Genomic DNA, 26,287 nt, shown 5'->3' on the forward strand with positions numbered 1-26,287 from the left:
AATCGTTCATACAGAGAAAATAAAAATATTGACTTTGTCCTTTCAGTATTTTTTGAGTACTTTACCCTCCGTTTCTATTGTTGAGGCCATAAATAAGAATATGAGCGCTAATCCCCTCCCCCCTTAACCTCCTCAAAAGGTTGGAACGTTTCTGGGACCTCTTCTCCGACTGGACTGTGTCTCCATGTGAGAAAGTGAGAGATGAAAGAGGAGAAAAGATTGAAAGAGGAGAGAGTTTTGGACAGAGGCCAACAAGAATGCCCCCTAACCTCTTTTTGCAATCCATAATAAAGAGTAATAATGTCTAATCAGGTAAAATAATGTGAACCATTAAAGCAGACAGCAGAATGGAGATTGGATGAGCTGCGTCAGAGGAACTTGTTCAACGGAGATTGCTTACTTCAGCCAGGAGGGCAGCTAGACCCTCTGAGCACTGAATCACCCTCAATCATAGAGAGTGAGAGAGAACTTAAAAGAGAAAGGGATTGAGAGCAAGAGGAAAGAGGGGTGGACGTAACGAAGAGGGGGAATGAAAGGGTCGGAGAAAGAGAAGAGGTGGGGCAAAGAGTGAGAGACAATGAATAGAGAGAGTTATTGTAATCTGTGGTTCTCTCTAGGTGACCTGCCATTTATAGCACTAGCGCTGACAGCTTCTCTCTGTCTCCTGGGCCGATGGTTAATGCTGCCTAGGTGAGCTGTTCATTGGTCAGGCTTGGCTGGCTCCACGGGCAGCAGACACGTGCCAACTATCCCCACCGTCAAGAGGCTGGTGTGGTACAGACGGTGAGGCGGCCATTACCGAGTGGTAGCAGCTGTGGTCCATACACCCAGCGCCCGCTAGCAGTGAATCACGTACGTTAGCACGATGAGGCTAACTCTTTCAGGCAGTCTGTAAGGCTGGCTTTGAAGACAGCTGTGTAAGCTATTGGAGTGCATAGTACTACTACTACCTGGTCAACAAAAGAGTAGCCTCCTTGTGTGTGGTCGTACTTCTACGGCCTCTGGCAAGAGATGTGTGGCCCTTTATGGCACAGGTGGTAGTGTGCTAGCCCTCAGGCTTGCAGGAGTCTGTCAGGAGTGACATGTATAGTAAGTAGCACGTCAGCATACTGTAGGTGACATAATTACAATGGTTAAATGTCAGCATTTTGATATATTCTAATGTTGTGGATCGAGTGTGTAAAGTTTCTCAGTTGCACAGTGGAGTTGCTCTTTCAAGGTCCTGAGATGTATCTCTGAGCTCACACTTCTTCTGGCACTGAAGATTCTAGTTGAAAAAGAAACCTCTTAAGAATATTATAATTTCATTAGTGCTGCTACATAGTGAAGCCCTTGTGCCCTTGTGTGGGGTCTCGTTCTCTACTGTCCTGTCTTCTAAAGCCACGAGTTTGTGCAGAGAGGGAGAAAAAATGCACTGCTGCAGTCCAAGGGTCTTTGTGCATGCTTGAGAAGGACTACATTGCAGTTGGCGAACGCAGACTAACTGATGATCTACAAATCACCTCACATCCTAAATGACGGCTCATTGTGGTTTTTTGGTAGTCTGCAATCCCCACCTGCAATATAGTCAATCTCAAACACACCCCTTTTCTCTGTAGTTTAGCCTGTGTGGATGAGTAGACCTGTTCGTTTATGTCCGCACTGATGGTTTAACTTGACTATAGATAACTGCAGCGGTGGCACAGAGATATCTCATTGTTCACCCTAAATGCTACTGGATTAAATAATGAATCTATCAATGCAATTATATGTTTTTACCAATTAACTCAATTTCTCTCATGCAATGTTACCCATTATACTAAAATTTACGATCCGTTTCAGAGAATATCATATCTCTGCTCTGCTTAATATGTGTGTGTGTGTGTGTGTGTGTGTGTGTGTGTGTGTGTGTGTGTGTGTGTGTGTGTGTGTGTGTATCTCATTGTTCACCCTAAATGCTACTGGATTAAATAATGAATCTATCAATGCAATTATATGTTTTTACCAATTAACTCAATTTCTCTCATGCAATGTTACCCATTATACTAAAATTTACGATCCGTTTCAGAGAATATCATATCTCTGCTCTGCTTAATATGTGTGTGTGTGTGTGTGTGTGTGTGTGTGTGTGTGTGTGTGTGTGTGTGTGTGTGTGTGTGTGTGTGTGTGTGTGTGTGTGTGTGTGTGTGTGTGTGTGTGTGTGTGTGTGTGTGTGTGTGTGTGTGTGTGTGTGTGTGTGTGTGTGTGTGTGTGTGTGGATGAATGAGAGCATTAATGAATTAAGCTGCTCATTATGATGGTCTGTTCTTGTTGGTCATTAAAAAAACGCATGTAGAATTTGTCACCCTGGCCCGATGGAGTCTGGGTAATTATGGTTAATGTCTCATCTCCTATTCAAGACTGGAGCATCATGCTTGGGAGGGTCGCGCAGCAACGACCCCCTGACCTCATATTTTATTCATCTTAACAGTCATATTATTCATGATTAACAGATTTTCACAGAACAAAAGTTAGATTCATATTCATGTCATACAATTTAGTTCATGCTAACAGTTTTTATAAGATATAATAAAGTTTTTGCCTTGTGCAAACAAAATGTCATAATCTTACTTTCAGCCCTATTCAGATTCATACCTCTGTGTCTTTTGTCTCTTGAATTTGATATGACTTGAGAGAGAAAGAGAGATGAATTCTAAAAAATATAATTTGAAAGAAAAGACTGTGTGTGCATGTGTGTGTGTTTGTGTGACAGAGACCTCGTTAATAATGACACAGACCAATTTCAATCCTAGCTCCCACGTCTTTCCTCCACTTGTGCATCTCAATTATTTGTTCAGAGGCTGGTGTGACAATGGCATGGGTTATGGTTGCCTTTGGCATGCTAAACAGGAAGACAACCTGAAAGTAAGTCACTGTCAGTGGGCAGTACCAAGCCCTTTGTTTTCTGGAGGGGACCTGCTCCCTGGACTTCAAAGGTGGGATTATGTTGAAAAGAGAAAAACAAAAGAAAACTTCATCTAATGCCCGCTTTTGAAGTTATGGAGATATATAATACCCCCCCACCCCCTATCCATCTTTTGTGGCACACACACACTCATAGGCACACATGCACACACACATGCACACAGACACACACAGTGATACCTCTTAAGTTCTTGCAAAAACTGAATTTGATTGACAGATTTAATAACCTATTCATTTGATAATTAACGTTTAGAGCTTCCAATTATAGGCCTATATGCTACATGTTACAACAATATTCGGAAAATGATATTTGATGTTAGCATAGTCTAACAGCATGTTTCAATATAATTCAATATGTGGGACGTTGGCTTGTATACAAAAACTGTGAAATCACTTGTTAATAAACGGTTTCATTTGGGTAAGGTTCCGCGCGAGTCAGAACGTTTTTTTGGCGCTTTATTGCCCTCGCCCATGTGTGTGATTATGTGTAGATGATTCAAACCTAACAATAACTATAAAAGGCATAAACTACTCTTCAGCTCCGTGACGAGCTCTGTGAATATCACGATACCCCTCAAAGCAAACATTTGCCTTCTTGTTTGTATTACAACATTTTCAAGAGCGTGAATGAGTTTGAATAAGCTTGAATGTAACCGCATAAATTGAAACCTGAAATATCGTGTGTAGGCCTATAGGCCTAATAAGGTGCAAAATAGTTGAACTTGTTCTCATGACTTTCGCACGAGGTGTCACACACTAAATGAAAACTAGCAAACAACATCAGAAAAAAACGTCTCGATAATTCAAACAAATCATTCCAATAAAAACTTAACACAATAACTCATGACAGATTATGTATTTCGTTTAAAGTTCTTTATAAATCTCTTAAGATAAATAATGTTATTTTACAGTTATAACATTTATCTTACGTGCTAATAACAACAGTCCATATACATTGTGTTATTATTAAACTACACATTTAATTATTCAATTAAATCTAATGAACAAAAACTTTAAAACAATTTATATTATCCACTCAAACATGTAAAAACTGAGGCAGCAAGTTTTGATCTTCCTCTATATTTTTATTTAATTAATTATGATTATTAAATCAAAACTCTCTTTGGGTCAATTCCTGATTGTATTTCAGTGCCACTTTTAATGTGGCAAATGCCTTCACAATGTGCTAATGGATTAAGAACAAATTATGCTGAAATGCGTGGTAGCCAACTCATCACTGAATGATAGGACTACAGTCTGAATTCCTTCACAGGTCACCATACCTGCTCAACTTTTAGGCAACTATAGGCTAAATGATTAACATTTTAGATACTGCTCTTGCCCCTTATGTTGTTTGTTCCCTCATCGATACAGAATCGAGTTTTTGACGTTTTGTCAGGTTAAGGCAGCAGGAGAGCCGGGTGTATCGGATTGCCCATGCCCTCCAAAGGATGGGAACCATTCTTCTCCAGCAAGGATGAAGGGGAGCAGCGATGCGATGGGCCGGGCGGAAGGCCCGAAAGACCGGGCATTGGACCCATAGACGGGGTCGGTTTGATGGGCACGGGCATGGTGGGTAGCGTCTGTCCGCTCGCGTGATGGTAGAGGTCCTTCATGGACACGCCAAAAGGAGCGTACTCTGAGACTGGTATGGGCATGGCGCTCATGGAATCTGACAGCATGCCGACGTGCGGCCACATTGAGTTGACCACACTGCTGAGCTGCGCGGGCACAGGGTAGCCCAGGTGCTGCATTACCGAAGTGATGGGCAGCCCGCTCGTCATCACGCCCTTGTAGTCCCGACCTATGATGTTCTCAATGGCGAACGGGTGCTTGAAGCCGCCGGACTGTCCGCAGTTGATGCTACCGTAGCTCTGGAAGTGGGGGAGCCTTCCCACTGCCGCGGCGGGGCCTTGGTGCTCATGATGTCCTCCACTCAGCTTTCCCTGGTGGTGGAAATAGTGCATCATCGGGGAGCTCTTGCAGGCCATGTGCTCAGCGCGCAGCAGTTTGAAGCGCTTCCTCCTGCGTAGAAAGCTGCCGTTTTCGAACATGTCCCCACAGTCTGGGTGCAGGGCCCAAAAGCTGCCTTTCCCCGGCTGGTCGGGCCGCCGGGGGATTTTGATGAAGCAGTCGTTAAAGGACAAGTTGTGTCGCAGAGAGTTCTGCCACCGCTGTGTGTTCTCCCGGTAGTAAGGGAATCGGTCCATGATGAACTTGTAGATGTCGCTCAGTGGGAGCATCTTCTCGGTGGAGTTCTGGATAGCCATGGCTGTCAGAGAGATATAAGAATAAGGCGGCTTCTGGTCGCTGTACGAGTTCTTCCCCGGACGAGGCATGCTTTTGGTTACTTATTTATGATGTATCAATAGCATAAGCTGTATATTGTTTGTTGAGGGCGCCTGAATATTGTTGCAAGTCTTTGGTCAGTATGAGTGACTTTGCGCGAGTCAGAGTTTTCCTTCTTTTAGTGGTGTACATGGAAGATCCTAGGTGAGTCAGTCAGGCAAACACAGACACAGACTCTGGTCATGTTTACTCCAGAGGAATTCCCCAAAGATGCGGATCACAAAAAGCACCAAAGGTTTCCTTGAAGAATCGTGTTTTTTTTCTTCCACAGGCGCACACTAACTTAGCCTACACGTTCATCTCGCGCGTAAAAGTACAACACATCAAATACAGTCCGTCTCTTGCGCAGTCTCTGCGACAGTACAGGGCAAGGGGTTGGTGATGCTCCTCGCTTCGGGCCTAGTGCTCTTCGTGTGCGCTCTTCTGGCCACCCCGCGCCGTTTTTGTAAGGCTGGAGCGGCGCAGAGACCCCTGCAGGTCTCGCTCTATTATCACATGGCATTCAGGAACTTACGGACCCGTCGCGGGGGAAGGGGAGGGATGGATGGTGAGGATTACAGGAGAGGGGAAGGGAGAATCTAAACACATCCGTGCGCCCTTAGCCGGTGCCAATCAGGAAACTCGCGCGCTCCGAGAGGAAAAAGGGTGAACATAATAGTATTAGTGATGGGGCAAATAAAAGCCCATAAGAGTAGACTATAATCTAATAATACTAATGTTAATATTATGATTACTATAAAGAGATTATTAAAAGATTATTTAAAAACAGACCAAAATGTTCTTACACTTTTTAAAATTGTGGAATAGCCCTACAGCCTACATCTTTATTATAATAAGTTGAAATGTAATTTATCTTTCACCAATTTTGTACATTTTAGTCCCCGATAGGCCTAATTGTAAATCATTCATGAAAATTAACAACTTGTCTCTGTGCTTTATGTTAGTTAATAAGGTCAACTTGAAACACTGTGGCTTTTTAACTAGGCTACTACAGATCCCTGAATTATTAAAGTTACGTTTTTTTAAATTCATTATAGGCTTTATCTTTATTTTCTATCTTAGTTTTCTCTTTGTTTATGTGACGAAATATGACCGATTCCAAGCTAGTCCTAGCTACACTGAGTGTACAAAACATTAGGAACACCTTCCTAATATTGAGTTGCACCCCCTTTGCCCTCAGAACAGCCTCAATTCGTCCGGGCATGGACTCTACAAGGTGTCGAAAGCGTTCCACAGGGATGCTGAACCATGTTGACCAACGCTTTCCACACTTGTGTCAAGTTGGCTGGATGACCTTTCGGTGTTAGACCATTCTTGATGCAGACGGGAAACTGTTGAGCGTGAAAAACCCAACAACGTTGCAGTTCTTGACACACTCAAACCGGTGCGCTTGGCACATACTACCATACCCGGTTCAAAGGCACTTAAATATTTTGTCTTGCCCATTCACTCTCTGAATGGCACACATACACAATGCATGTCTCAATGTTCTCAAGGTTTAAAAATCATTATTTAACCTGTCTGTTCCCCGGGCGCCGAAGACGTGGATCTCGATTAAGGCAGCCCTCCGCACCTCTCTGATTCAGTGGGGTTGGGTTACACATTTCAGTTGAATGCATTCAGTTGTACAACTAACTAGGTATCCCCATTTCCCTTTCCTCCCCTTCATCTACACTGATTGAAGTGGATTTAACAAGTGACATCAGTAAGGGATCATAGTTCCTAATGTTTTGTACACTAAGTGTATTTTATGCACAGTAATTTTGATGCTTCAAAATTAAACTTTATGCAACCTGTTTAACTTTATGCACGCTGTTCAGAAGGATAACTCATACAGTGCCTTCAGAAAGTATTCATACTTTCACATTTTGTTGTGTTACAGCCTGAATTCAAAATGGATTACATAGATTGTTTTTATCTCACCCAACTACACATAATGACAAATGACAAAGTGAAAACATATTTTCAGACATTTTAGTTAAATTATTGAAAATTAAATACAGTATCTCGATTTACATAAGTATTCACACCCCTGAGTCAATACATGTTAGGATCACCTTTGGCAACGATTACAGCTGTGAGTCTTTCTGGGTAAGTCTCTAAGAGCTTTGCACACCTGGATTGTACAATATTTGCACATTATTCTTTTTAAAATTCTTGAAGCTCTGTCAAGTTGGTTGTTGATCATTGCTAGACAGCCATTTTCAAGTTTTGCCATAGATTTTCAAACCAATTTAAGTCAAAACTTTAACTAGGCCACTCAGGAACATTAAAAATTGTCTTGGTAAGCAACTCCAGTGTACATTTGGCCTTATCTTTTAGGTTATTGTCCTGCTGAAAGGTGAACTTGTCTCCCAGTGTCTGTTGGAAAGCAGACTGAACCAGGTTTTCCTCTAGCATTTTACCTGTGCCATTTCTTTTTATCCTAAAAAACTCCATAGTCCTTGATGATGACAAGCATACCCATAACATGAGCAGCTGCGGCCCCCATCAAAGTTGTCCATAACTTATGTAGGCTATGAACACACACACACACGTTGATTAATTGCTGAGAGGTGATTTGTTGCAACCAACCTGCCATCTCACGCACGCACGCACGCACGCACGCACGCACGCACGCACGCACGCACACACACACACACACACACACACACAATCATGTTGTTGGAGATTAATTGCGGTGAGGAGACTCGTTGCAGCCAACCTGCTGTCTGTTTGTTTAAACACCCTCTCGTGTATCCTACAAGGATGTAAACAAACTTGCTCCCATCTCTGAGTTGATTAACAGAATAACAAAAGCTGTTCCTGCTTTTGCATTGCCAGGTGTAATGTCTCGGCCCTTGACGGCGCCCACAAAGACATTACAATACCCATTGGGCACAGACGTCAGTTCAACGCAGTGGCGTGTATTCATGGATGCCAAGGAAAGCCAGTCTTCTCAAAAAAATGTACAATAAAAAAACATAAAACAAGTTTTCTTTCGTCTCTCTCTGCTTCAGAATGTTCCTTCAATTCGCAAGAGGCTGAATGTATCTCACAGGAGAAAGCTTCAGAGCGAGTGAAACAGCGCCCCTCTATCTCTCTATGGTCCAAACGAGAATGACATTGTTGCAGCCTGTAGCATTGAATGCAAGAGAAGCCAGCAACCATCTGGCCTCCATTGACAAAAAAAAGTATTAAAACATTTGCCAATTAGAGTTGAGCTAAACTAAATGGTCCTGGTGCACCAAAAAACAGTTTCAAGGGAAGCCAGCTTCGATTTGCCGTCACTCCTATCAAATCCCATTGAGAGCATATGTCTTTAACAGAAAAACTTGAATTGTTGAATCTCGTTGTGTTGTTGTCCTCCAGTGGCTAGCTAGCCAGCTAGCTAAAATTGTCCCTTTCCTAAATTAGTCATGGATGGAGATAGGGATTTGGACTTGTGGTTTTACTTAATTCTCCGTACTGGACAATGATTATAATAACGATTCTGATCCAACCATTAATTCATACACTGTTGTGCCCCTGGCCTGAGAGGATGGCAGTTCAATATGTAGCTAGATGTAGAAGGCTACTGTTAACTAGCTAACGTTGCCCATGAATGGAAGTTAGGCTAGCGAGCAATCATTTTAGCCAGGTAGCCTAGGACAACAACAAGCATGTACTGTATGATAGAGTGATAGACCGCTTCGTCAACATGAAAGAGAGGAGGATGGCATTGGCGTTTTTCTACAAGTTTCTACTTGCACGAACACACACAAACACACACAAACACACACACAGAAATCAGAATCATGGACAGGCACATCATATTTAGCTTACTTTGATTGACTAAATTGTTTTTGGTATTGTTTAGTTGTCACTGTATTAGACTAAGCAGAGGAAATTTGATGATGTTGAAATATTGAAGTTGAAATGGTGCTGGAATAGTGGAGGCAGTTCCTGTTTTCTTTGCTACTTGCAGTAACTCTCTGTGGTTCTAAATCAATAGTTGTTTAGTGGCCCGAAAATGTCGGAAACATGAACTTGCTTGACCATGCTGTACATCATGTAACTGTCTGTTACTGTACATGGAATATGCTTTGTGGACTTCACTGGACAGAGGTTGCTATCCGGTTTTGTGATAAAACAAAGATGTGGCTGAATTTATTCTGCTACTGTCTTTTTATTGTCTCGGCCTTTAGGCCTATATATCATGGTCGCATGATATATAGAGCCAACAACGCAATTATCACAACACACAGGTTGCAAATGGCTTTTGGGGGGGGGGGGGGGGGGGGGCTTCCCCAGTGATTTTACCCATGCACCACTACTGGTTTAACGTCTAGTTTTGATTTACATTTGGTTGGGTTGTCAACTTAAGTGAATTCAACTTGACATCAACCAAAATGTAGGTTAAAAGTTGTGTGAAAAAGAGAGGAAATATTGATGACTTTTTGATTCAGCATCATCACATAGTTTTTTCGGTTGAAATGACATGAAAAAACGTTGATTCAACCAGGTTTGCCCAGTGAGTAATGAAGCCTTCCATGATTTACCTTCCATGGAGAGAGGTCAGCAAATTTAATTAAGCTGAGCTTGCTATATTAGATATGAATATTCAAACCGGTGTCAATTAATTAGCCAACAGATCTCTCCCATTATGTCCCCCCCCCAAAGTCCTTCAAGCACTAAAGGGTTACCGGTGCCAAAGGAGAGCATATTTTATACATATGAGTCTTTATATTAGCAGCTCTTTTTGTCGCTCGCTGACCAAGAGAGCACTTTTAAAACGAATTTAGGCTATAGGCTTCATGAAGAATGCATTGTTTTTCAGAGCCTCTGTTGGTGCCCTTTGAGGCCCACAGAGGCTAACACGGGGGTATACATCCTCTTTAAACACTTGGGAAAGATAAATATTAAATCTGTTTTCACAAAGGGGGCCGTTTAGTAGACACCACGCTGATATGCATAACACAATTAATTAGGTATTGTAGTCTGCAGCATCCAACTCCTGGACAAATAACTAGGCTACTTGTAAAGCACACCTTCTGGGCATACTGAACATATGCTGGAATTATCCTTAATTGACTAATTACGTAAAATACTCATATATATTTTTTTTACAGCACATCAATTATAACAGATATATCAATTAATTTAGCATAAATGAAGGCTGCACACCGCTGTAGAACGAGGTATGGGGATGAAGGCGCAGGGAGGGGGCCCACACATGGTGGTGGGGGTTGCGGGAAAGGGGTCGTCTGTTTGTTTCGAGAGTCTAATAATTATTTGTTCAGCTTAGGGCAGGATATTCTTCCTCTGTCTCCCATTTGAAAAGAGATGTGGAAAATGGCAATTATGATAATAATCTTTAAGGACCCCTCACGAAGTCATCATGGGCGCATCGCGGCATAGCGAGCCATTTAAATCAATTAGTATTGTTTCAACAGGAAAATGAGCCGGTTTGGGAGTGGTAAGGCTTACCGTTGGAGTAATGGGAAATTATTTAGTGGTGACGCTTAATGCTCCGTGATCGCTCTATTTCCCCATAAAACAGCGGGTGGGTGGTGATGGCGTTTCCTTGTTGTCGTTAAAAGTTCTTGGAAACTCAGTCAAGTTCTGGCGAACTTATAGGCCTCATGAGTCGTGACAGAAAAGTGGCTTTTTGGTTGGAAAGATTACACAAATCTGGTCTTCATTTAGTAATTTGAGTAATGCCGGCCTATACACAATGTGTCTGATCCATGTCGACTAAGTGAATTACACTCGCATCAGAGACAGTTTGTTTTTCAGAGAAAATACAATAAGGAAGATCATTTGATTTGGCGCGAGTCGGTTGTGGTGTAGTGGTTAGTAGGTTAAGCGAGCGAGGCCGTTGATGCTTTACCGGGCGACAGACGCTGGGCGGCAGTGGTAACCTCCCTTCATCAACTCCCTCTCTATCTCCCTCCCCGCCTATTTCGACGACAATGTTCTGCACATGCCACACCATTGGTTATGTATGCAACCTGCCCTGGCCATGCAAGCCCCAGTTATTTGCTAAAATGTTACAGTTGTGGAGTTGACCAGCCTGGTTAGTCCAAATAACTGAAGAAGTCTATTTAAGTTAGAGGATAAGGTGGGGTAACTTGAGGTAAATTGATCTAATATTTAGTCATTTAGAAAAAGTTAGATATTTACAGTATAATCTAATGAAGTTAGATGTAACCTTTTAATATACATACCATTAAGGGAGACTAAATAATCCACTTGTTTAGAGATAAAAACCATTTATCCGTTTTTAATAAAGCAGTCAAATTTAAGGTGAGTGTGTTGGGGGCGACTGGCCCCTCCTCCAATGGGACTGTCCCCCTGGCAATCCAATGCAAGTTCAATGGTACCTACACTGAACAAAATAGAAAAGCAACATGCAAAAATGTCAAAGATTTTACTGAGTTACAGTTCATATAAGGAAATCAGTCAATGGAAATAAATGCATTAGGCTCTAATCTATGGATTTCACATGACTGGGAATACAGATGCATCTGTATTCTGTATTTACATTGACCCCCCCCCCATCCCCCCTTTGTTTTTACACCGCTGCTACTGCTGTTTATTATCTATGCATAGTCACTTTACAAATGACCTCGACTGTACCCCCACACACTGACTCGGTACCGGTACCCCCTTTATAGAGCATTGTTATTGTTATCTACATTTATTGTGTTACATTTGGATTGATTTGATTTTTTTACTTTAGTTTATTTAGTAAATATTTTATTAACTCTATTTCTTGAACTGCATTGTTGGTTAAGGGCTTGAAAGTAAGGTCACCTGTTGTATTTTGGGCATGTGACAAATATAATTTGATTTGAACATGCAACAATTTCAAAGATTTTACTGAGTTACAGTTGATATAAGGAAATCAGTCAATTGAAATAAATTCATTAGGCCCTAATCTATGGATTTCACATAATTGTGAATACAAATACTGTATGCATCTGTTGGTCACAGATACCTTAAAAATGTGTATTTGAATATTAAATTAAATTAAAATAAAATGTTATAACTGAATTCAATATTCATTCATTTCAAATAATGAAATACAAGTTCAATTTATGAATTCAATGATTAAATTTGTGCATAAAACATTCTAAAATATTGAATTCAAAAATACAGTTTCTGTTGGCACTGATATCACTTCATAAACATGAGGTAACTAGCCCCCCTAAAAACAATGTCCAACTGCTGACACAAAAAAGCAAAGTTTGGTCAAAAAATGTGGTATGTGGATGATGGTCATACTTAGGCAAACAAACTATGAAGGGAAATAAGTCGCTACAGTGTACACTTTTTTTGTTGTTTAATGAAATGTTGGTTTTAGAAAAGGGGTATTTTTTCCAAAGTACCGAAGTAACTAGGAAGATTTGGATATGATTTGGCAATAAAATGAAGAGGGAACTTATTAGTGAGATGTGCAATGCCATTTTGTTTCAATATAGATTTAAACACATGAATCTTCGAGGGCCAATGTATTCTTGGGGGGGGGGGGGGGGGTTAATGTAAATAGTCCGGATGGCCATTTAATTCGTTGTTCAGCAGTCTTATGGCTTGGGGGTAGAAGCTGTTAAGGAGCCTTTCGGTCCTAGACTTGGCGCTCCCGTACCGCTTGCCGTGTGGTAGCAGAGGGAACAGTCTATGACTTGGGTGACTGGAGTTTTTCACTATTTTTTGGGCCTTCCTCTGGCACCGCCGAGTATATAGGTCCTGGATGTCAGGAAGCTTAGCCCCAGTGATGTACTGGGCCGTACACACTACCCTCTGTAGCGCCTTACGGTCAGATGCCGAGCAGTTGCCATACCAGGCGGTGATGCAACCGGTCAGGATGCAACCGGTCAGGATGCTCTCGATGGTGCAGCTGTAGAACTTTTTGAGGATCTGGGGACCCATGCCAAATCTTTTCAGCTTTAGCCAGGTGTGCCTTTATATTTTGTTCAGCGTAAAATGTTTGAATCTGAGAGTAAATAAAGCCAAATATATTGATACAAGCCACATTGTTCAAGAGAGATTTAGATGGTTATCAAAACATCACACCAGGGCAAGCCTACACGAAACACAGGACTTATTTAAAAACCCCTATGGGAAAAATGAATGATGGAAAAACGATTGGAACCTTTTCCCTGTTTGACTGCTAGGTTTTATAGGTATTATGACACCTCCACTGTGGGGGACAAATTGCAGTTTTTTTGTCACACTCCCTTCTAACGTGTCCTGTGCGGCCTGTGATCATCATAGAGGGGAACAGAAGGCACGTCCATATTCCAGAGAGTCTTAGCTTTCATGAATGGGTTATAGCTCAAACAGTTCAAACACTAGAGCCAAATTCATAGGAAGAAAATAAATTCAACATGCCACATTGGCTTCAGAATCCACCAGAAACCACTCTGTTTGTATCGCTACCTTCTGTTTATCACAGAGAGCATTTGATTCTATTTATTTTCCTCTACCTTTCCTGGCTGGCAAGTACCAGGTTGTTGTCTCTGGTTTTGAATCTGAATGTAGAGAATTTAATTTGAAAACTGAATCTGAATGCATCTGAAAAATGTAATATATGAAACTTTGGTAAAATTGTAATTATAGTTTGTAAACTTTATACACCGACAATTAATGCAATATCTACCATATTGAAATTGAATATATAAATATTGAATTCGAATGCAAAAGTAATTCAATTCAGTTTCAAATTATGAAATATAAGTTCAGTTTATGAATTCAATGATTCAATTACATATTCAAAAATATTACATTCAAATTCCATATCCTAATACAAATTCAAAATGATGGAATTAAAATACAATATATGTTGGCACTGAAATCACTCCATACACCTTACCCTACCCCTATTACTTACAAGTGTAAAAGTTAAAAGTTTGAAATATTGCTGAACAACCTCATGGGGATCCAAAACAGTACACAGTTACAGTCACTCACCCTTCTAGATAACCTGAAACAGTCTAACCAGGTCTTGTGTCTTGAAGTTGCTGATAGCTATTGCTAGCCAACTTCTTTTGCCAATTAGCTTTAGCCAGGTGTGTGACCATGGCAAAGTTGGTTTGACATTGAATAGCCTAGCTCTGGGGCTAGGTTAGGGACCGTCAATAAATTACACAATGTAAATGGGACAACATTTTCATGTTGCATATATTTTAGCTATCTCATTAAATGCTTTCAATATTTGTATATGAATTTCTACATTTTATAGTTGGTTTGAGGTTTTAAGTCATTGAAATTTGTCGCTATTGACATTTTCTTTACATTATCCCACGTACATTGTGTAATTTATTGATGGTCCTTAACTAGCCCCATAGTGATATGTCAAACCAAATTGACCATAGGCATTATGATCAGGTCCAACACGATCTCACATTCAATTCATTTGCGCAGGATTGAAATAAATAACTATAGGAAAACTGTTACTGTACTCTTCACCATCTTGACATACCATTTCTTCCTATTGTCTCGCAAATCTCTGTTTCGGATGAGACTAACTGACCAAATTATCCTATTTACGCTTTGTATGGTCAAATATGACACTAGAATATATGTTTCTGACTCATATTGATGCCACATAAGCCGTTTTCAAAACGAGAAGTTGCTTTTTAGGGGCAGTTACTCTCTAAGCCTATTTGAGACGGCCGCTGTTCACTGCACCGTGGTGCTGAATGCCAGATCTCGGAACCCCTCTTATGCGGCTGTCGATAGTACTGAAATCTAAAGTCGGATGTTCAATTTATGTGTGGTTTCAACAAAGTAGGCCGAGACTTCAGAAAATTGTTTTCATTTTGTTTTCAATCAAGGAAAAACAATATTCATTTTGACTAGCCTATATTTGTTGTGCTGCAGAATGAGGACCCAAAAGCGACGTAATAGTAACAGAGTCTTTATTCCAGAATAAAACAAATAATGATTCTCCTGGATACTATCCTCTCGTCAACAGAGAGGAACGACTGGAGACGCGACCACAGACTGCAGGTCGCTTCAGGAAGGCACTGGCCGTAGCTGACATTGACACCTGCTCACACGCAGCATCTGAAGAAGGCAAAGAACACGACAGGGCGGAACAAGGACACAGGAACAGCAAACGTCAAACAAGAATCTGACAAGGACAGAAGCGGAAAACAGAGGGAGAAATAGGGACTCTAATCAGAGGGCAAAATAGGGGACAGGTGTGAAAGAGTAAATGAGGTCGTTAGGAGAATGAGAAACAGCTGGGAGCAGGAACGGAACGATAGAGAGAGAGAAAGAGGGAAAGAACCTAATAAGACCAGCAGAGGGAAGCACAGGGACAAGACATGACAGTACCCCCCCACTCACCGAGCGCCTCCTGGCGCACTCGAGGAGGAACCCTGGCGGCAACGAAGGAAATCATTAATCAACGAACGGTCCAGCACGTCCCGAGATGGAACCCAACTCCTCTCCTCAGGACCGTAACCCTCCCAATCCACTAAGTACTGGTGACCACGTCCCCGAGAACGCATGTCCATGATCTTCCGTACCCTGTAAATAGGAGCGCCCTCGACAAGGACGGGGGGGGGGAAGGAAAGACGAATGGGGGCGCGAAGAAAAGGCTTGACACAAGAGACATGGAAGACAGGGTGGACGCGACGAAGATGTCGCGGAAGAAGCAGTCGCACAGCGACAGGATTGACGACCTGAGAGACACGGAACGGACCAATGAACCGCGGAGTCAACTTGCGAGAAGCTGTCGTAAGGGGAAGGTTACGAGTGGAAAGCCACACTCTCTGACCGCGACAATACCTAGGACTCTTAATCCTACGTTTATTGGCGGCTCTCACAGTCTGCGCCCTGTAACGGCAAAGTGCAGACCTGACCCTCCTCCAGGTGCGCTCACAACGTTGGACAAAAGCCTGAGCGGAGGGAACGCTGGACTCGGCGAGCTGGGACGAGAACAGAGGAGGCTGGTACCCAAGACTACTCTGAAACGGAGATAGCCCGGTAGCAGACGAAGGAAGCGAGTTGTGAGCGTACTCAGCCCAGGGGAGCTGTTCTGCCCAAGACGCAGGGTTTCGAAACGAAAGGCTGCGTAATATGCGACCAATCGACTGATTGGCCCTTTCTGCTTGACCGTTAGACTGGGGATGAAACCCGGAAGAGAGACTGACGGAAGCACCAATCAAACGACAGAACTCCCTCCAAAACTGTGACGTGAATTGCGGACCTCTGTCTGAAACGGCGTCTAACGGGAGGCCATGAATTCTGAACACATTCTCAATGATGATTTGTGCCGTCTCCTTAGCGGAAGGAAGCTTAGCGAGGGGAATGAAATGTGCCGCCTTAGAGAACCTATCGATAACCGTAAGAATCACAGTCTTCCCCGCAGACGAAGGCAGACCGGTAATAAAGTCTAAGGCGATGTGAGACCATGGTCGAGAAGGAATGGGAAGCGGTCTGAGACGACCGGCAGGAGGAGAGTTACCTGACTTAGTCTGCGCGCAGTCCGAGCAAGCAGCCACGAAACGGCGCGTGTCCCGCTCCTGAGTAGGCCACCAAAACCGCTGGCGAATAGAAGCAAGCGTACCCCGAACGCCGGGGTGGCCAGCTAACTTGGCAGAGTGAGCCCACTGAAGAACAGCCAGACGAGTAGAGACAGGAACGAACAGAAGGTTACTAGGACAAGCGCGCGGCGACGCAGTGTGAGTGAGTGCTTGCTTTACCTGTCTCTCAATTCCCCAGACAGTCAACCCGACAACACGCCCCTCAGGGAGAATCCCCTCGGGGTCGGTAGAAGCCACAGAAGAACTAAAGAGACGGGATAAGGCATCAGGCTTGGTGTTCTTATTTCCCGGACGATAGGAAATCACGAACTCGAAACGAGCGAAAAACAACGCCCAACGAGCCTGACGTGCATTAAGTCGTTTGGCAGAACGGATGTACTCAAGGTTCTTATGGTCAGTCCAAACGACAAAAGGAACGGTCGCCCCCTCCAACCACTGTCGCCATTCGCCTATGGCTAAGCGGATGGCGAGCAGTTCGCGGTTACCCACATCATAGTTGCGTTCCGATGGCGACAGGCGATGAGAAAAGTAAGCGCAAGGATGGACCTTATCATCAGACTGGGAGCGCTGAGACAGAATGGCTCCCACGCCCACCTCTGAAGCGTCAACCTCGACAATGAATTGTTTAGTGACGTCAGGAGTAACAAGGATAGGGGCGGATGTAAAACGCTTCTTGAGGAGATCAAAAGCTCCCTGGGCGGAACCGGACCACTTAAAGCAAGTCTTGACAGAAGTCAGAGCTGTGAGAGGGGCAGCCACTTGACCGAAATTACGAATGAAACGCCGATAGAAATTAGCGAAACCGAGAAAGCGCTGCAACTCGACACGTGACTTAGGAACGGGCCAATCGCTGACAGCCTGGACCTTAGCGGGATCCATCTGAATGCCTTCAGCGGAAATAACAGAACCGAGAAATGTGACAGAGGAGACATGAAAGGCGCACTTCTCAGCCTTCACGTAGAGACAATTCTCTAAAAGGCGCTGGAGTACACGTCGAACGTGCTGAACATGAATCTCGAGTGACGGTGAAAAAAATCAGGATATCGTCAAGGTAAACGAAAACAAAAATGTTCAGCATGTCTCTCAGTACATCATTAACTAATGCCTGAAAGACAGCTGGAGCATTAGCGAGACCGAACGGCAGAACCCGGTATTCAAAATGCCCTAACGGAGTGTTAAACGCCGTTTTCCACTCGTCCCCCTCTCTGATGCGTACGAGATGGTAAGCGTTACGAAGGTCCAACTTAGTAAAGAACCTGGCTCCCTGCAACATCTCGAAGGCTGACGACATAAGGGGAAGCGGATAACGATTCTTAACCGTTATGTCATTCAGCCCTCGATAATCCACGCAGGGGCGCAGAGTACCGTCCTTCTTCTTAACAAAGAAAAATCCCGCTCCGGCGGGAGAGGAAGAAGGCACCACGGTACCGGCGTTGAGAGAAACAGACAGATAATCCTCGAGAGCCTTACGTTCGGGAGCCGACAGAGAGTATAGTCTACCCCGAGGGGGAGTGGTCCCCGGAAGGAGATCAATACAACAATCATACGACCGGTGAGGAGGAAGGGAGCTGGCTCTGGACCGACTGAAGACCGTGCGCAGATCATGATATTCCTCCGGCACACCTGTCAAATCACCAGGTTCCTCCTGAGTAGAGGGGACAGAAGACACAGGAGGGATAGCAGACATTAAACACTTCACATGACAAGAAACGTTCCAGGATAGGATAGAATTACTAGACCAATCAATAGAAGGATTATGACATACTAGCCAGGGATGACCCAAAACAACAGGTGTAAAAGGTGAACGAAAAATCAAAAAGGAAATGGTCTCACTGTGGTTACCAGATACTGTGAGGGTTAAAGGTAGTGTCTCACATCTGATACTGGGGAGAAGACTACCATCTAAGGCGAACATGGGCGTGGGCTTCCCTAACTGTCTGAGAGGAATGTCATGTTTCCGAGCCCATGCTTCGTCCATAAAACAACCCTCAGCCCCAGAGTCTATCAAGGCACTGCAGGAAGCAGCTGAACCGGTCCAGCGTAGATGGACCGACAAGGTAGTACAGGATCTTGATGGAGAGACAGGAGTAGTAGCGCTCACCAGTAGCCCTCCGCTTACTGATGAGCTCTGGCCTTTTACTGGACATGACATGACAAAATGTCCCGCAGAACCGCAATAGAGGCAAAGGCGGTTGGTGATTCTCCGTTCCCTCTCCTTAGTCGAGATGCGAATACCTCCCAGCTGCATGGGCTCAGTCTCTGAGCCGGTGGGAGGAGATGGTTGAGATGCGGAGAGGGGAAACACCGTTAACGCGAGCTCTCTTCCACGAGCTCGGTGACGAAGATCTACCCGTCGTTCTATGCGGATGGCGAGTGCAATCAAAGAGTCCACGCTGGAGGGAACCTCCCGGGAGAGAATCTCATCCTTAACCTCAGCGTGGAGTCCCTCCAGAAAACGAGCGAGCAACGCCGGCTCGTTCCAGTCACTGGATGCAGCAAGAGTGCGAAACTCTATAGAGTAATCCGTTATGGATCGATCACCTTGACATAGGGAAGCCAGGGCCCTGGAAGCCTCTTTCCCAAAAACTGAACGATCAAAAACCCGTATCATCTCCTCTTTAAAGTTCTGATAAACGTTAGAACACTCAGCCCTTGCCTCCCAGATAGCTGTGCCCCACTCCCGAGCCCGACCAGTAAGGAGTGATATGACGTAAGCGATCCGAGCTCTCTCTCTTGAGTATGTGTTGGGCTGGAGAGAGAACACAATATCACACTGGGTGAGAAAGGAGCGACACTCAGTGGGCTGCCCAGAGTAACATGGTGGGTTATTAACCCTAGGTTCCGGAGACTCGGAAGACCAGGAAGTAGCTGGTGGCACGAGACGAAGACTCTGAAACTGTCCTGAGAGATCGGAGACCTGAGCGGACAGGGTCTCAACGGCATGACGAGCAGCAGACAATTCCTGCTCGTGTCTGCCGAGCATTGCTCCCTGGATCTCGACGGCAGTGTTGCGAGAATCCGTAGTCGCTGGGTCCATTCTTGGTCGGATTCTTCTGTTGTGCTGCAGAATGAGGACCCAAAAGCGACGTAATAGTAACAGAGTCTTTATTCCAGAATAAAACAAATAATGATTCTCCTGGATACTATCCTCTCGTCAACAGAGAGGAACGACTGGAGACGCGACCACAGACTGCAGGTCGCTTCAGGAAGGCACTGGCCGTAGCTGACATTGACACCTGCTCACACGCAGCATCTGAAGAAGGCAAAGAACACGACAGGGCGGAACAAGGACACAGGAACAGCAAACGTCAAACAAGAATCTGACAAGGACAGAAGCGGAAAACAGAGGGAGAAATAGGGACTCTAATCAGAGGGCAAAATAGGGGACAGGTGTGAAAGAGTAAATGAGGTCGTTAGGAGAATGAGAAACAGCTGGGAGCAGGAACGGAACGATAGAGAGAGAGAAAGAGGGAAAGAACCTAATAAGACCAGCAGAGGGAAGCACAGGGACAAGACATGATGAAAGACAAAACATGACAATATTAGCCTATTTTATTTTATAGTAAAATGATATAGAATTACATTTAGTTGAGGAACAAAACGAGATTATTACCAAGTGCTAGCCAGTCAGTTACAGTGATGACCATAATGACTAGGCCTCCTGTTTACAGAGGACAGGAGTGAGCTTGAAGAGTGGTGAGCGACAGGCTGCTGAGGTGTTTGTTGCTCCAATTTTACATAGGCTAGCTACCATGGTTTGATATTGTGAGAACTGTTTAAGGCCAAACGCAAGTCACCTGGCTGCGAAGTCACCCCTAAAAACGCAATGTCACCTGAGAGAGTCCCAAATCCAAATGGATAAATCTGATGGCACATGTATTTATCATGATGACCTCCATTTTAAATATTAAAGTTTCAGAACTGGCCTGTTACCCAGACTCTGTCTGTCCGTGTGTGTGTGTGTGTGTGTGTGTGTGTGTGAGTGAGACAGAGATCTTGCCAAACTTGTATTACTTTGTTCTTATAACAACATGCTTTACGTTTTAATTCAATTGGGAGTTGGGTTTGATTTCTATTCAACACTAAAGTTATACAAATAAATAAATAATAAAATAAAAATGTTTTAATCTACATGGATACATTTTTGCCATTGGCGGGGATTCCCAAACGCTGGGTGCGCGTTGAATTCAGCGAGCGCCACCCCCCCCCCCCCCCTCTGCATAGCTTCTCGTCACATCCACTCCAGAGTGGGCCAGCCCATAGAGATAGATAGAGGACTCATCTTTGACTGTGCCATTATAGCGTCTCTGACAGCATGGGCAGCGGCATTGAGGCTACAACCCATAGGAATCTCATCCAGTTGACTACTTTAAAATGGTGGAAGCACGGTGGAAGTCAGTCTCCACTAGTTACCACAAAATCAGAATTGGCTATATTGTAAAAGTAAATGAAAACAAAAATATGCTTTTTGGTCTTAATTTAAGGATAGGCATAAGGTTAGCAGTGTGTTTAAGGTTAGGTTCAAAATAAGATTTTAAAAAGAGAAACGGTAGAAATAGGCGGGCTTTATGGCTTTGTGGCTGTGGTAACTAGTGACGAACGTGGAAGCCCTCAATGGCGCTGCCCAAGCTAAACTACATTTTGGCCACTAGAGGACACTGACATTCTCTATGGGCCAGCCGGGAGAGGGAGGACCGCTAGCTGAGCAAGTGCTGCAGTGAGCGCAGCGGGGGATTCGGTGGCTAGCGCAACTACGACAACAAGTGTTGCAAAATTGTACATGGAGGCTAAAGCATCCCCACAATGATAGAGGCCAACATGGAAGATTATTTGCGGTGGGCCAAGACAATGCTGGTGAGTTTTAGCCTAAACAGCCCGCGGATAATAAGGGTTTTACTGGTTGGGATGATGACAACGTGCTACATACAGTCTGTATTCCTGTTGCTGAAAACGTAGTCTCTTGTTTCTTTGCTCCCCAAGCATAAGTAGTAGGCTAGGCTACGGCGGACGTCCGGAATGATGAAGAAAAACGAATGGTCCAAACCATAAGCTTCTCCTGCCACACATTTTAAAAATGTATTTTAATGAGTCACGCACAAGCTTCGCACGCACCTGTGCTGCAGGTCTGTCATCACGCTTATTCGTATTTTATTGAAAAACAAATAGCCACATACTGTCTCGGCAGAACACATACAAGTAGTTTCCAGTAAAACGTTGTTGAAAACACCTGATGACTACTCACTTACTTGACCGGTAGGCTAAAGGATACTAACTGTTAGTTGCAGGAAGGCTACGTCACAATAAAATAAATGCGTGTAGGCCTGTAACATTAGTTAGTTAGTCTAACGATCAACATTCCGGTGAGGTCTGAAGTTTCTTGATTTTGATTGGTCATTCTCCACAAAGTTATTTTTTATATTCAGCCCCATGAATAGTCAGACCCCAGTGAAGGCAGTCTTATTCTGCATACTGCATATCTCTAGACCCCTGCATTACAGTTTTATGTTGTGGGTGTTGGAAGCCTAATTGTGGCAATAGGTCTATTGTTGGAGTGTTTGTGTAATGGTTGTTTTTTGCTAGTCCATCTATTGGCTACACAGTCCCCTTCGTGTGATGAGACCATGAAATCCTAGGATGACATAGAAGGATAACACACAATTCAAACAGTCATCACTAGCCGGCCTCTGCCCAGTACCCTGCCCTGAATCTTAGACGCTGTCACTAGCCGGTTACCACCCTGTACTCTACCCTGCTCCTTAGACTGCTGCCCTATGTACCAAGAGTCATTGAACACTGGTCACTTATTATATACCATATTCTAGTCATGGGTCATCCTACAGTTGAAGTCGGAAGTTTACATGCGCTTAGGTTGGAGTCATTAAAACTCATTTTTCAACCACTCCACAAATTTCTTGTTAACAAACTATAGTTTTGGCAAGTTGGTTAGGACATTTTCTTTGTGCATGACACAAGTCATTTTTCCAACAATTCTTTACAGACAGATTATTTCACTTATAATTCACTGTATCACAATTCCAGTGGGTCAGAAGTTTACATACGCTAAGTTGACTGTGCCTTTAAACTGCTTGGAAACTTCCAGAAAATTATGTCATGGCTTTAGAAGCTTCTGATAGGCTAATTGACATACTTTGAGTCAATTGGAGGTGTACCTGTGGATGTATTTCAAGGCCAACCATCAAACTTAGTCCCTCTTTGCTTGACATCATGGGAAAATCAAAAGAAATCAGTCAATTGTAGACCTCCACAAGTCTGGTTCATCCTTGGGAGCAATTTCCAAACGCCTGAAGGTAACACGTTCATCTGTGCAAACAATAGTACACAAGTATAAACACCAGGGGACCACACAGCCGTCATACCGCACAGGAAGGACATGCGTTCTGTCTCCTAGAGATTAACGTATTTTGATGCGAAAAGTGCAAATCAATCCCAGACAACAGCAAAGGACCTTGTGAAGATGCTGGAGGAAACGGGTATAAAAGTATCTATATCCACAGTAAAACGAGTCCTATATCGACATAACCTGAAAGGCCGCTCAGCAAGGAAGAAGCCACTGTTCCAAAACCGCCATAAAAAAGCCAGACTACGAGTTGCAACTGCACATGGGGACAAATATTGTACTTTTTGGAGAATGTCCTCTGGTCTGATGACACAAAAATAGAACTGTTTGGCCATAATGATCATCATTATGTTTGGAGGAAAAAGGGGGATGCTTGCAAGTTGAAGAACACCATCCCAACCGTGAAGCACGGGGGTGGCAGCATCATGTTGTGGGGGTGCTTTGCTGCAGGAGGGACTGGTGCACTTCACAAAATAGATGGCATCATGAGGAGGTAAAATTATGTGGATATATTGAAGCAACATCTCAAGACATCAGTCAGGAAGTTAAAGATTGGTCGCAAATGGGTCTTCCAAATGGAGAATGACCCCAAGCATACTTCCAAAGTTGTGGCAAAATGGCTTAAGGTCAACAAAGTCAAGGTATTGGAGTGGCCATCACAAAGCCCTGACCTCAACCTATAGAAAATTTGTGGGCAGAACTGAAAAAGCGTGTGTGAGCAAGGAGGCCTACACACCTGACTCAGTTACACGAGCTCTGTCAGGAGGAATGGGCCAAAATTCACCCAACTTATTGTGGGAAGCTCGTGGAAGGCTACCTGAAATGTTTGACCCAAGTTAAACAATTTAAAGGCAATGCTACCAAATACTAATTGAGTGTATGTAAACTTCTGACCCACTGGGAATGTGATGAAAGAAATAAAAGCTGAAATAAATTATTCTTTCTACTATTATTCTGACATTTCACATTCTTACAATAAAGTAGGGATCCTAACTGACCTAAGACAGGGAATATTTACTCTGATTAAATGTCAGGAATTTTGAAATACTGAGTTTAAATGTATTTGGCTAAAGTGAATGTAAACTTCTGACTTCATCTGTATGTTAAAAACAGATAAGATTAGCATTGCTGCAGAATAATTTTGTTGAAATATAATTTGATCTCTCAAAAATTAAGTTAATTGATTGCACCATTTGGCTATTTTAATTTATAGGATTCATGCAATATTCAATAAATATAGTACCTAACATCCGATTTGGACCAAACTTTTTTCTAACATTGAGTAAGACATGAAGAATCAAAAGAAATTGTCAAAAGCCACCCACGGACCCCCCACGCCAATCCCACCCCACAACCATGAAACATTATCAGTTCTATATGTTTGACAAGTGGTATGGAGCTGCTGCTTGGGAGTATTGTTTCAATGAACCAGGTATGACAGCAACCCATTCTTTGGTTTTGTTTACCTGGGCAATGTTTCAAATGGTAACTTTTAGCATTTGTGTCACTAATCCAATGCAAGCCAATGGTATCAATATTAGCATTTTCACGCGTTATGTCCAAATTATCCGAAAGTATCTAAAAATGTGTTGTTACTCAATGATGTTACTTATCGATGATTGGAATCAGACGCAGAGAGAGAGAGATCCACTTGGGAAAAATATTCCTTTTACTCTTGCACACAAAAAATGATAAGCCCAAACATACAGGGCGCAGAGAACAACTTGATCACCCAAAACACAGGGTGCCAAGTAAATAGAAAAAAGAATACACCTCTACCTAAAACACACACACACGTAACATAAAGACAATCCCGCACAAAACAAGGGCGGGTCTACCTACTAAATATAGGGAAGCTCATTAACCGAAAACAACAGAAACACAGGTGAAACTAATAAGACAAAACAAACAGACAAACGAAAAAGGGATCGGTGGCGGCTAGTAGGACGGTGACGACGACCGCCGAGCACCGCCCGAAGAGGCAGGGGAGCCAACTTCGGCGGAAGTCGTGACAGTACCCCCCTCCTGACGCGCGGCTCCCGCAGCGCGCCGCCACCGGCCTCGAGGACGACCCGGAGGGCGAGGCGCCGGGCGATCCGGGTGGAGGCGGTGGAAGTCTCTCAGTAGAGAAGGATCCAAAATGTCCCCCACTGGAACCCAGCATCTCTCCTCCGGACCGTACCCCTCCCAGTCCACGAGGTACTGTAGGCCCCTCACCCGGCTTCTCGAGTCCAGAATGCCACGTACTGTGTACGCCGGGGACCCCTCGATATCCAGAGGGGGCGGAGGGACCTCAGGCACCTCACCTTCTTGCAGGGGACCAGCCACCACCGGCCTGAGGAGAGACACATGAAACGAGGGGTTAATACGGTAATACCTAGGAAGTTGTAACCTATAACACACCTTGTTTATTCTCCTCATGACTTTAAACGGCGCCACACACTGCGGCCCCAGCTTCCGACAGGGCAGGCGGAGAGGCAGGTTTCGGGTTGAGAGCCAGACCCTGTCCCCCGGTGTGAACACGGGGGCCTCACTGCGGTGCTGGTCAGCGCTCCTCTTCTGCCGTGTCCCGCTAACCTTAGCGATTCCTGGACGGCTTTCCAGGTGTCCTTGGAGCGCTGTACCCATTCCTCTACCGCAGGAGCCTCGGTCTGGCTCTGATGCCATGGGGCCAGGACCGGCTGGTAACCTAACACACACTCAAAAGGGGACATGTTCGTTGAGGAGTGGCGGAGGGAGTTCTGAGCGAGCTCAGCCCAAGGAACATACCTCGCCCACTCACCAGGCCGGTCCCGGCAATATGACCGCAGAAACCTGCCCACATCCTGGTTTACGCGCTCCACCTGCCCATTACTCTCGGGGTGAAAACCCGAGGTCAAGCTGACCGAGACCCCCAGTCTCTCCATAAACGCCCTCCAAACTCTGGACGTGAATTGGGGGCCCCGATCAGAAACGATGTCCTCAGGCACCCCATAGTGCCGGAAGACATGGGTAAATAAGGCCTCCGCAGTCTGCAGGGCCGTAGGGAGACCGGGCAATGGGATGAGACGGCAGGACTTAGAAAACCGATCCACAACGACCAGGATCGTAGTACTTCCCTGGGACGGGGGAAGATCGG

At 44.2% G+C, this 26,287-nt stretch overlaps 1 protein-coding gene across 1 annotated transcript; it reads right to left on the reverse strand.

The window, feature by feature from the left end:
* Window positions 1-4,343: 4,343 nt before the first annotated feature.
* LOC120050634 (forkhead box protein B2-like) lies at window positions 4,344-5,282 on the reverse strand. Its single transcript, XM_038997221.1, has one exon. It carries the CDS (start codon window positions 5,280-5,282, stop codon window positions 4,344-4,346), a length of 939 nt encoding a protein of 312 aa, XP_038853149.1.
* Between the last annotated feature and the right edge of the window lie 21,005 nt (window positions 5,283-26,287).

Source organism: Salvelinus namaycush, chromosome 1 (assembly GCF_016432855.1).
Source record: "Salvelinus namaycush isolate Seneca chromosome 1, SaNama_1.0, whole genome shotgun sequence".
Taxonomy (NCBI): Eukaryota; Metazoa; Chordata; class Actinopteri; order Salmoniformes; family Salmonidae; genus Salvelinus; species Salvelinus namaycush.

Bases quoted from the DNA above. Each gene is read 5' to 3' on its own strand.
- LOC120050634 (XM_038997221.1), bottom strand. From the start codon at position 5,282: ATGCCTCGTCCGGGGAAGAACTCGTACAGCGACCAGAAGCCGCCTTAT.